At 38.4% G+C, this 12,477-nt stretch overlaps 1 protein-coding gene across 6 annotated transcripts in view; it reads left to right on the top strand.

The window, feature by feature from the left end:
- The window catches only part of ARHGAP32 (Rho GTPase activating protein 32), a 430,718-nt gene that overhangs the window by 204,040 nt on the left and 214,201 nt on the right, over positions 1–12,477 (top strand). For all 6 annotated transcript variants that reach the window (XM_056794599.1, XM_056794598.1, XM_056794601.1 and 3 more), the window contains 3 exons: positions 10,461–10,549; positions 11,120–11,161; positions 11,823–11,907. In XM_056794599.1, coding sequence (XP_056650577.1) covers positions 10,461–10,549; positions 11,120–11,161; positions 11,823–11,907 — 216 coding nt within the window. The remainder of the gene's footprint in view (positions 1–10,460; positions 10,550–11,119; positions 11,162–11,822; positions 11,908–12,477) is intronic.

Raw genomic sequence — 12,477 nt, 5'->3', positions numbered from 1 at the left:
ATTTGCATTAGAGTGTTCATTTAGAGTCTATCCTCTGTCATGTCCCCTCAACCTCTGTATTCAGGCAGTTGCTTTTTCTCGGTGTTTCCACTCCCATAGTTTATCCTTTGCTTATGAATGGTGTTTTTTTCTCCTGGATCCCTGCAAGTTGTTCAGGGACATTACACCGCCACTAATGGAGAAGCCAATTACGTTCAATTATACCACAGTGTATTAGTCTCTGTGTACAATGTTCTCCTGGTTCTGCTCCTCTCGCTCTGCATCACTTCCTGGAGGTTGTTCCAGTCTCCATGGAACTCCTCCACTTTATTATTCCTTTTAGCACAATAGTACTCCATCACCAACATATACCACAGTTTGTTCAGCCATTCCCCAATTGATGGGCATCCCCTCGTTTTCCAGTTTTGGGCCACCACAAAGAGCGCAGCTATGAATATTTTTGTACAAGTCTTTGTGTCCATTATCTCTTTGGGGTACAGACCCAGCAGTGCTATGGCTGGGTCAAAGGGTAGATATTCTTTTGTCGCCCTTTGGGCATAGTTCCAAATTGCCCTCCAGAATGGTTGGATCAGTTCACAACTCCACCAGCAATGAATTAATGTCCCTACTTTGCCACATCCCCTCCAGCATTCATTACTTTCCTTTGCTGTTATGTTAGCCAATCTGCTAGGTGTGAGGTGATACCTCAGAGTTGTTTTGATTTGCATCTCTCTGATTATAAGAGATGTAGAACACTTCTTCATGTGCTTGTTAATAGTTTTGATTTCTTTATCTGAGAACTGCCTATCCATTTCCCTTGCCCATTTATCAATTGGAGAATGGCTTGATTTTTTGTACAATTGATTTAGCTCTTTATAAATATGAGTAATTAAACCTTTGTCAGAGGTTTCTATGAAGATTTTTTCCCAATTTGTTGTTTCCCTTCTGATTTTAGTTACATTGGTTTTGTTTGTACAAAAGCTTTTTAAAAGTTTGATGTAGTCAAAATTATTTATTTTACATTTTGTGATTCTTTCTATATCTTGCTTGGTTTTAAAGCCTTTCCCCTCCCAAAGGTCTGACATGTATACTATTCTGTGTTTACCCAATTTACTTATGGTTTCCTTCTTTATGTTTAAGTCACTCACCCATTTTGAATTTATCTTGGTGTAGGGTGTGAGGTGTTGATCTATTCCTAGTCTCTCCCACACTGTCTTCCAATTTTCCCAGCAGTTTTTGTCGAATAGTGGATTTTTGTCCCAAAAGCTGGGATCTTTGGGTTTATCGTATACTGTCTTGCTGAGGTCGCTTTCCCCCAGTCTATTCCACTGATCTTCCTTTCTGTTTCTTAGCCAGTACCAAATTGTTTTGATGACTGCTGCTTTGTAATATAGTTTTAGGTCAGGGACTGCAAGGCCCCCATCATATGTGTTTTTTTTCATTATTTCCCTGGATATCCTTGATCTTTTGATCTTCCAAATGAACTTTGTTATGGTTTTTTCTAAATCAGTGAAGAAGTATTTTGGTAGTTCAATGGGTATGGCACTAAATAGATAAATAAGTTTGGGTAGGATGGTCATTTTTATTATATTGGCTCGTCCTATCCATGAGCAGTTAATGTTTTTCCATTTGTTCAAGTCTAGTTTTAGTTGTGTGGCGAGTGTTTTGTAGTTGTGTTCATATAGTTCCTGTGTTTGTCTTGGGAGATAGATTCCTAGGTATTTTATTTTGTCTAAGGTGATTTTGAATGGGATTTCTCTTTCTAGTTCTTGCTGCTGAGCTGTGTTGGAGATATATAGAAAAGCTGATGATTTATGTGGGTTTATTTTGTATCCTGCAACTTTGCTAAAGTTGTTGATTATTTCAATTAGCTTTTTGGTTGAATCTCTAGGATTCTTTAAGTAGACCATCATGTCATCCGCAAAGAGTGATAACTTGGTCTCCTACTTGCCTATTTTGATGCCTTCAATTCCTTTATCTTCTCTAATTGCTACTGCTAGTGTTTCTAGTACAATGTCAAATAGTAGAGGTGATAATGGGCATCCTTGTTTCACTCCTGATCTTATTGGGAGTGCATCTAGTTTATCCCCATTGCAGATGATATTAGCTGTTGGTTTTAGATATATACTGTTTATTATTTTTAGGAATGACCCTTCTGTTCCTATGCTTTCTAGTGTTTTTAATAGGAATGGGTGTTGTATTTTATCAAAGGCTTTTTCTGCATCTATTGAGATAATCATGTGGTTCTTGCTAGTTTGCTTGTTGATGTGGTCAATTATGTGGATGGTTTTCCTAATGTTGAACCAGCCCTGCATCCCTGGTATGAATCCTACTTGATCATGGTGAATGATCTTTCTGATCACTTGCTGGAGTCTTTTTGCTAGTATCCTATTTAAGATTTTTGCATCTATATTCATTAGGGAGATTGGCCTATAGTTTTCTTTCTCTGTTTTTGACCTGCCTGGTTTTGGAATCAGTACCATGTTTGTGTCGTAAAAGGAGTTTGGTAGAACTCCCTCTTTGCTTATTATGTCAAATAGTTTGTATAGTATTGGGATTAACTGTTCTCTGAATGTTTGATAGAATTCACTGGTGAATCCGTCAGGCCCTGGGGATTTTTTCTTAGGAAGTTCTTTGATGGCTTGATGGATTTCAATTTCTGATATGGGATTATTTAAGAATTCTATTTCCTCTTCTGTTAGTCTAGGCAGTTTGTATTTTTGTATATATTCATCCATTTCTCCTAAATTGGTGTATTTATTGCCTTATATTTGGGCAAAGTAATTTCTAATGATTGCCTTAATTTCCTCCTCATTGGAGGTGCTGTCCCCCTTTTCATCTTTAATGCTGTGAATTTGCTTTTCTTCCTTCCTTTTTTTAATTAGATTGACCAGTACTTTGTCTATTTTGTTTGTTTTTCAAAGTACCAGCTTCTTGTCTTATATATTAAATCAATAGTTCTATCACTTTCGATTTTATTAATTTCTCCCTTAATTTTTAGGATTTCTAATTTGGTTTTCTGCTGGGGGTTTTTAATTTGATCGCTTTCGAGTTTTTTCATTTGCATTTCCAATTGATTGATCTCTGCTCTCCCTTTTTTGTTAATATAAGCTTTCAGGGATATGAATTTGCCTCTGATTACCGCTTTGGCTGCATCCCAAAAGGTTTGAAAGGATGTTTCGCCATTGTCATTTTCCTTGATGAAATTATTAATTGTTTCTATGATTTCTTCTTTAACTAAACGGTTTTGGAGTATCATATTGTTTAATTTCCAATTGGTTTTAGATTTGGTTTTCCATGTACCATTACTAATCATTATTTTTATTGCCTTGTGATCTGAGAAGGCTGCATTCATTATTTCTGCTTTTTTGCATTTGTGTGCTATGTTTCTGTGACCTAATGTATGGTCAATTTTTGTGAATGTGCCATGTGGGGCTGAGAAGAAGGTGTATTCCTTTTTATCCCTATTTATTTTTCTCCATATGTCTATTAATTCTAATTTTTCTAAGATTTCATTCACTTCTTTTACCTCTTTCTTATTTATTTTTTGATTTGATTTATCTAAATTTGATAATGGTTGGTTTAAGTCTCCCACTAGTATGGTTTTATTGTCTATTTCTTCCTTCAATTCTCCTAGTTTCTCCATTAGAAATTTGGGTGCTATATTATTTGGTGCATACATGTTGATTAATGATATTTCCTCGTTGTCTAGAGTCCCTTTTAACAAAATATAATTACCTTCCCTATCCCTTTTGATCAGGTCTATTTTTGCATTGGCTTTATCAGATATCATGATTACCACTCCTGCCTTCTTTCTATCAGTTGAGGCCCAGAAGGTCTTACTCCATCCTTTAATTCTGACCTTGTGGGTGTCAACCCGCCTCATGTGTGTTTCTTGAAGACAACATAAGATAGAGTTTTGGATTCTAATCCATTCTGCTATTTGTCTACGTTTTATGGGTGAGTTCATCCCATTCACGTTCAAAGTTATGATTGTCATTTGTGGACTCCCTGTCATTTTGATTGCCTTCCCTAATTCTAACCTTTTCTTCTTCAGCTCTACCTTTTAGTCCAGTGATTTACTTTGAATCAGTCCCCCATGTCCCCTCCCTTGATGTTTCTCTTTTTAGTCCCTCCCTTTTTGTTCCCTCCCCCTCCCCCCTCTCTTGCCCTCCCTTTTTGTTCTCCCCCTCCCCCTCCCCCCCTTGGTTTTCCCTTCTCCTTACCCTTGTTGGGTAAGATAGAATTCAAGATCCCAATGGATCTGGATGTTTTTCCCTCTCAGAGTTGATTTCCCTGAGATTGAGGTTTAAGTAAACCCCCCCCTCTCTTCCTCTCCTTCTTATAGGAGTTTTCTTCCCCTCCCCTTCCCATGTGAATCTTTGTGTGAGAACCATTATTCTATTTGGTCTTTCTTTACCCTCTATTTATACATTACATTTTCCCCACATGTTAGTATACATAGATTGATATAAATGTAGTCCTTATAGAAGAGAGTTTGAGTAAAAGAAGAAGATAACATTTTCCCCCTTTCCTTAATATTTACCTTTTCAGGTATTCCTTGCTCTTTGATTTTCGGTATCAAACTTTCCACAGAGCTCTGGTCTTTTCTTTGTAAAAAGTTGGAAGTCTTCTATTTTTTTGAATGCCCATACTTTCCCTTGGAAGTATATAGTCAGTTTTGCTGGGTAGCTGATTCTTGGTTGGAGACCCAGCTCTCTTGCCTTTCTGAAGATCATGTTCCATGCCTTACGATCATTCAGAGTAGAACTTGCAAGGTCTTGTGTGACCCTGATTGGCATTCCTTTATATCTAAATTGTCTTTTTCTGGCTTCCTGTATGATTTTTTCTTTTGTTTGATAGCTTTGGAATTTGGCAATTACATTCCTGGGAGTTGTCTTTTGGGGGTTTAGTGTAGAAGGTGTTCTTTGAGCTCTGTCAGTGGCTGTATTGCCCCCTTGTTCTAGAATCTCTGGGCAATTTTCTTTGATTATATCTTGTATCACCATGTCCAGTTTGGTGTTTATTTCTGGCTTTTCTGGGAGTCCAATTATTCTTAAATTTTCTCTTCTCCCTCTATTTTCCAGATCTATCACCTTGCCGGTGAGATATTATATGTTCTCTTCTAATTTCTTGGTGTTTTGGCTTTGCTTTATTAGTTCTTGCTTTAAAGCCTGGTTTTCTTTTACAGTTTGGTCAAACTGGTTTTGTAGATGCGTGAATTTCTTTTGCATTATTTCCCACTTTTCCTCCCAGAGGGCTTCCATCTTTTTGGTCATTTCTGATTCAAATTCTTCATGGGTTTGTGGAGAGTTTCTATTTCCTTTGGAAGATTTTGGAGCATTTTCTTGTATATCTTCTTCTATCTGCTCTGTATTTTGTATTTTGGCTCCATAGAATGTGTCCAAAGTCGCCCCTTTCTTCTTATTTTTCTTGGTATTTTGGGGCTTCTGTGCTTCTGTGGAGTTTGCCATCTCTGAATGTGGAGGATTAGCTTTTCTTATCTCTGTCTGGTGATCAGAGGCTTTAGTCCTGGGCAGATGTTGGTTCTATGAGCTTTCCCTGGGTTAAACTGAATATACCTCACTGGAACTGGAATGGAAGGGTCGGACCACGAGGCCACACTCTCCCCCGGCTCGCTTTCCGGAAGTTGCCTTCAGAATCGAATCGCTGGCCGTGAGGCTGTTTCGTTGGCCTGAGGGGGGATGGGCTGCAGCTTCCCCAAGCTCCGAGGGCAAGGACTTTCACTGAGACTTGGATAGCAGGATCCAGTCCGTGAGGCTGTCTTGCCCGCCCTGAGGGTTGCTGTTGTTTCGACCAGCTCTCTGCAGCGGAAGCCCCAGGCAGTAACTTTCACTGGGACTCGGGTAGAAGGCCCTGAGGGTTGTTGTTCCGAGGACCCTGCTCTCTGAGCCAGGCCGGGCTGCGGCTTCCGGGAGCCTTGGACTCTGCGCTCCTACCCCTGAGGCCCGAGTGATCTCGGGTTCTGGCTTTTGAGGGGAGCCGTACCTTTTGAACCTGGTCCAGGTCCAGGAGGAGGGTTCCCAGGGTCTGTGCTGTTGATCGTTTTGAATTTCGGTGCCTTAGGAGCTTATAGTTTGAGATCGGTCGGGAAGGGTTTTCCGGAGATCTGAACTTTAGCTTTCTCTAAGCCGCCATCTTAACCGGAAGTCCCTCCTCCTCCCTTCTTAAGATTACTTTAGGACAGAAACCTTTTGCTGAACAATGGAAAGGACTTTGACCTATGCTTAAGCATAGAACAGGAATTTCTTTGAGTCATTATTGATTTTAGAATTGATACAATGGAGATACTTGGAATCAATCTCCACCCACTCAGTCCTAACAGGATTGAGGAAGGGCTGCAGCATAGATGAAAATATAATTATTCCAATCTCTACCCTACTCAGGTTAACAGGATTTAGGAAGGGCTGTAGCAAAGGATCAAAGATTTAATTATTTGAAAATATGACCTTCAACAGACATGTGCAAAGCCAGAGACCTCTGGGCGGTCCTGGGTTAAGCTAGAGCCTCCATTGGCACAGGGAAATTGATGGACAGTGATTGGTAGATGTGAGAACTGAGGGGAGGGAACTTGGATGGTTTCCTTAAAGAGAGAGGGGTCTGAAGACTCAGGGTGGTGGTTGAGGAGTTTGTCGGAGTGGTTGTGGTGTGCTCTGAGAAGCTTGCTCTGAAGGAAGCTGAAGGTGGGGGCCCCGGAGACTGTTTCTCCATTTTTGGTCACGTGAGTAATAGGGACTGATCTCCTTTCATTGCCCCAGCTATCTAAGGGCTTGGGCCTTTTGGCCCAGCCTAAACAGAAGGGGTATTTAAGCCCTATTCCCTTCTCTCCCCTTTCTCTCTCCCTCTATCTCTCTATCTCTAATTCCTTTCTTCCTCCTGTTTGTAATTAAAACTCCATAAAAGGTTGACGGCTGACTTGAGTTTTCATTTAGGAATTACATAGCTGAATTCCTTGGCGACCTTAAATTAATATATATCAGTCTTTTAAAAGTGATTTCCTTGTCACACTATTATCCACTTATTTCTTTGCTGTTCATTACATAAGCCGCTATATCTCCAACGTATGAGTATTTTCCCTTACCATTTCTCATTCTTGGAACTTTCTTCTCATCTGAGAAAATGGGAAAAGTAAAAGCTGAAGTATACTTGAAGAGGAATGAAAAGGTCTCTAAAAGCCACTCAACTAAGTTGAAAAGTGAATTGATTAGGAAGGTGTAAAAAATCTGATATGCCTCAATGAGAACCCAGTTAAGATTATATAACATAAACTTGTAGTTTGGTGATGTTCTCTGTTCTTCATTTTCAGTATGATCTTTTGTCCCTCCATCCCTCATTTCTTTCTCAGTACATCAGCCAGGTACTTACTCTTCCTCCCTCCTTATTATGATCACTATGTGGAACAGTTCAACTCTATGCTGCCCTCTTCTCTTGAGTCTCTTACTGCTTTATCCTTCTAATGATCTTGACCTATCATTTCTTAGCCAATGATTATTTTTACCATTCATTGCCTTTTTTCTTACTCCTATGTTGCTAAATGAAGCTGCAGAACATCTCTTAGCTTCCATGACTTGCTTTTAGTCCTAACCAAAGCTTGACATTCTGTATGAAGGTTTTTCCCTATTCCCTTTATTTTACTGTCCCTCTGAAATTTTCTGTATCTTGTTTGGCTGTAGTTGTTTTAAGTATTGGGATAGTGAGCACTTTGAGAATACAGTTTTTTCCTTTCTTTCTTTATATCCCTGTATTTATCAGCATCTAGCCTATAGTAAAAGTAAAACTAATAGTGTTAGTTCACTGATCCTATGAATGAGATTATGGACTGCCTTGAGTTATCACTCAGTTGACATTATATAATGTTGATGGCGAGCCTATGGCACAGGTGCCAAAGGTGGTATACAGAGAGCACTCTCTTTGGGCATGTGGCCAACCCCACAGACCCAGTTCATTACTAGAAAGGCAGAGGGACTTGGGTGCAACTACTCCCTTCCCACTCCCCACTGTGCCTGATGATATTTTTTCAGCTCACCTACTCCTCTGCCCTGTAGCCCAATGGGAGCACTTTTTCCCTTCCCTGTGTGAGGTAAGGGAGCGGGTGTGGGATATGCCTGGCACTTGTAGCAGGGAGGGGCACTGTACACAGTCAGGGTGGATGGGCATTACACTCTGTCTCCAAAAGGTTCACTACTACTGATCACTGTTGTATAACATAACTTTGTTGTGAACCCAGATAACAGTATCTTGCCATTCACAACAGCTTTATTTTGGAACATTAGGATAGAAGTACAGAATGCAGATTTTGGGAGTAATCCATTGCTGGGGTTTTACATGCCCTCATCAAAAATAGGATAAGTGGCTAGGGATATGAGAGTATAAGTTTATAGATTTAGGACTAGATCAGACCTTTGAAATCCATCAGTTGCATAACCTTCATTTTATAAGTGAGGAATCTGGGGCATAATAGGGTTAAGTGACTTGACCAGCATCAGGATAGTAACAGAGTTGAATTAGTTCATCAAGAGGACAAAATTGAGAAACCAGAGAATGTAGCCAAAGCTAGCCTTAGAGTTCTTAAGAGTGTAGAATTGTACATTTTACTGAAAGCAGGGAGTTATTTTGGGAGGAGTATGGCCTAGGGCAAGAAACAATGATAGAAGTTAAGTAGTTAATGGAATTGCCAAATTCTTGGTCATGGAAATAGAATTCTTTTAGGTGAATTCAAGATCAAGGTTGTGACTTTATGTAAATAATTGATTTAGAATGGAGGAGAAACTCATGGTATTTGAATCAATCAATCAGCAATTATTAAGTTCATACCAGGAATTATGCTTTACTCACATTATAAGTACTGTGCTAAGATCTGGTGATATGAAGAAAAAAAGAAAGTCCTTGCCTTAAGTAAATTTATATTCTGATGAAGGAGGTAACAATTACTGATGATAAATCTCTTTTCAATGTAAGTGAAATCCTGGGTTGAGGGAAGATAACCTTATTGGTTAGATATTAGCAGCTAGTGAATATGAAAAGTTTTTCTCATGAAGGTGATATTTGAGCTGTCTTATATGAAGGTCTCCAAAGGAATCTTGAAATTCTCAAAGGTACGATTCGAATTTGGAGGTTGGGAGAGAGAGGATTCTAGGCACAGGAAACAGCCAGTACAGATGGAAATGGGAGTTGGAATAGATTGAGGAACTGGGAGCTTAATGTGTTTGACATGATATCAACATATATGCCATATATCCCCTATATAGTTCTTTTTCCTTTTCTGTAAACAGATGTTCTACCACAATACATTTTATAATTCCCTTTAAACTCTAAATACACAACTACTACACTGTTATCAGTTAGAAAGCATAAGAAATTAGAAACACTCCCCCCACCCCCATATTTTTAAAAAGACATCTGTTTATGCAGGCTATCTTGCCATCTTCCATACCCCAGTACAGATTATCCCCATTTGTATTTGAAATCTCAAGAATAGATCTCCAGAAACCATTCTCTCAGTCCTCCAGGGTAGTTAATGTTCTGTATTTGTAATTCCCATCCTTGAGCTGAGGTATTTTGATTGGTGAGGTAGTGAATCTAAGTAATTCACTTAGCCTTTATATTCTAGGCAGCCTCAAACTAGAGAATTCTTGCCATACCATCCATCTAATCTACCTGGAGTCATCTTAATATCTCTATTTTCACTATATATTAACTCTTCTTCCCACCCTCCACTTTAACTCTAGACTTTATAATCATATCATCACTATCACTGTTGCAAGTATTTGTTCTATGTAGCTAGTCAATTCCAATGATTCCCAGGACCAAAACTCCTTTCCCTGGCCAGTACTCTCCTAATATATTGTTTTCCATTAGGAGACGGTAGGCTGCCTGAGAACAGATACCTTTTCATTTTATTTTTTATCTCTAGCTCTTTGTAGAGTGACTGTTACATTAGGACTTACTGATGAAAACTATAATTGTGTTCGTTTGTTGACCCATTATTTTTCATTATACCCAAACTAAATTATTTAGATATTCTCTCATGTAATCTTTCCGAAAGTCGTACTCTAATGCTTCCTTGTGGTAGTAAGGTAATACAGAAGTTTATACTGGTAATGCATATTGTCTGGCAAGTCCTACTAGGGAATAGAGGGAGTACTCACCTGATTCATATCAGCTCTTTTGAAGAAGTAGTAGTGCTGCCATGAGAACTTCTTATTTGGAGCCTGCACATGACCTATAATTAGTAAGCACAATTTTAGGCTTGAGCTGAGGAGCCTGAAAATCAGAGTAGCTTAGCTGAGAATGTTCTTCTTTCTTCATGGATAAAACCAATTATTTCTCTCCAACTTAGAAGCACTTTGTGTTTTTATAATGCAAGTTGGCAATTACTAAAGTAATCCTGTGTTGTTGTTTTAAAATAATTTACTGTCAAAATGATTGCAGATATTTTGTTCTTTCCTGTTATTCTTTAGGCAAGAGGAGCAGATGTCCCAGATATCCCTGGAGAATCTCTTAAGACTTGTGGCAGTGCAGCAAGTATGAAAGTTAAACATGTGAAAAAGTAAGCAATAATTTTTCCAGAGTTTTAAGACTTAAAAAAAAAACATTCTTTTAGTTGCCTAAAATTTTTTATTTTGATTTCTTTGACCTATAGATATAACTGTGCATATTTACTTTAACCATATTTATACGTATTATCTTGGTATTGCTGATACATAGTTTGTCTTTAGATTCAGATTGTTGAATCAAAAGACATGTGAGTAATTGAGTTTACAAATATTTCTGCTAATTCTGTTTTTAAAATATCATGTAGCATTCATTCTCCATTCAAAAGAAGGAAGGTTTATAGTCTAATGAGCTCCTTTATTCATCGTTGTGAGAAAAGTTATTACTGTATTCTAGGATTGAATGATCAGATCGTTTTGTATATTTTTGTCTTGGAGAAGCAGGGAATCTCTCCAAATTATCTTTGTATGATATTTTTAGATGATAGCTTTATCCAGAATAGCCTGTGAAATCAAACCTTTTTTTTGGGGTGGTGGGGGATATAGCATGTGTCTATGATAGTAGTTAGGTCTCAACTTCAGGAAGCAAAAAGCTAAAGGTTAAAATGTTCATTCTGCACTCTTAGATCCACCAATCCTGGACTCATGGGCTGTGACAACATTCACAGGTAAAATTGTGATTTTGTTTGGCCTTGTTATTGTTGCCAGTTAGAAACTGGATGTTTACAAATGAGTTTTGATGGTTGACTTAAAGGTATGCTTTCCTGTGACCCTTGATTTTATTTCTTGGGTATGAGCCCATAGCAGTAATGGTGAACCTGTGGCACATGTGCCAAAAAGGGCATTCAAAACCCTCTCTGTGGGCATGGCTGCTGTCACCTGTTAATTTGTTATTAGAAAGCTAGAGAGACTTGAGGCAGAGCTCTTCTCCTGCCCATCTCAATGCTACTGAGGACATTCCTCACTTCATCCGCTCCTCTTCCCAACAGCCAATGGGAGTGCTTCCTCCTCCCCCCTCCCCATGGCCCCATCTGTGGTAAGAGTACAGTTGGGGGGGCAAGATGGGGGGATGGGCATGACTCTTGGTCTGGGTGGTGGGACTTGGCAGTCTTATCTCTGAAAAGTTTGTCATCACTGGCCTATGGGAATGCTGGTTTGTTTTTTTTTTTGCCCATTATGGTGAAATTGATTGCTTTTTGTATCATTCAGGTTTTATGTGTATGTGTTTTCATGTGCAAGCTCTAAAATGCTGTGCAATTTTCTTATTAGACTCACTGGTCTGTGACTTCAGAAACTATTTTCTTAATTGTTTCTTTTCATGTGTTTTAGATTGCCTTTTACTAAAGGTCACTTTCCGAAAATGGCAGAATGTGCACATTTCCACTATGAGAATGTGGAGTTCGGCAGCATACAGGTGAGTTTGAAAAGTGTCTTTCATGCTGAAATAAGATTTTAGAATAATGAGGCTTTACTTGGAAGCACTTTTTTTCCATTAGTTTATTTTTTTGGATATATAAAAGATTATTTTTTAAATTTAACTTACATTGGAATTCCTTAGATATCAGGTATTTAGTGAAATAATAATGTTTATATAGAAAATTTTAATTTTTGAGATTGATGACTGATGGGAGAAATAAAGGATATTAATGTAGATGTATATAACTATGTGATGGTACTAGTGTGCAAATCCTACATAATGCTAAAAAGAAATGGATATGTCAATGTTACTTTGATATTAAAAATTTCCAGTCTGTACTTTTTTCCTTACCAGAAAAATTCACTTGATTCAGGAATAATGACATTCTGGAATTTCATAGTTATTAGCTTTTGATTCACTTCCTCTTTTTGAGAGAAATGTCTGTGGCTTGTGGGCAAGTGAAGGTCATACCAGAAGCCTTTGGCCATGCTTATTCTTTCTACCCCATGGATATTTGAATTAATGGTGAACTACTCCTATCATATATTTTCCTCTTCCTGGGAACCA

Source organism: Monodelphis domestica, chromosome 4, assembly GCF_027887165.1.
Source record: "Monodelphis domestica isolate mMonDom1 chromosome 4, mMonDom1.pri, whole genome shotgun sequence".
Taxonomy (NCBI): Eukaryota; Metazoa; Chordata; class Mammalia; order Didelphimorphia; family Didelphidae; genus Monodelphis; species Monodelphis domestica.
Note: the sequence above shows the minus strand (reverse complement) of the source record. Positions and strands in the feature narration are given on the sequence as shown.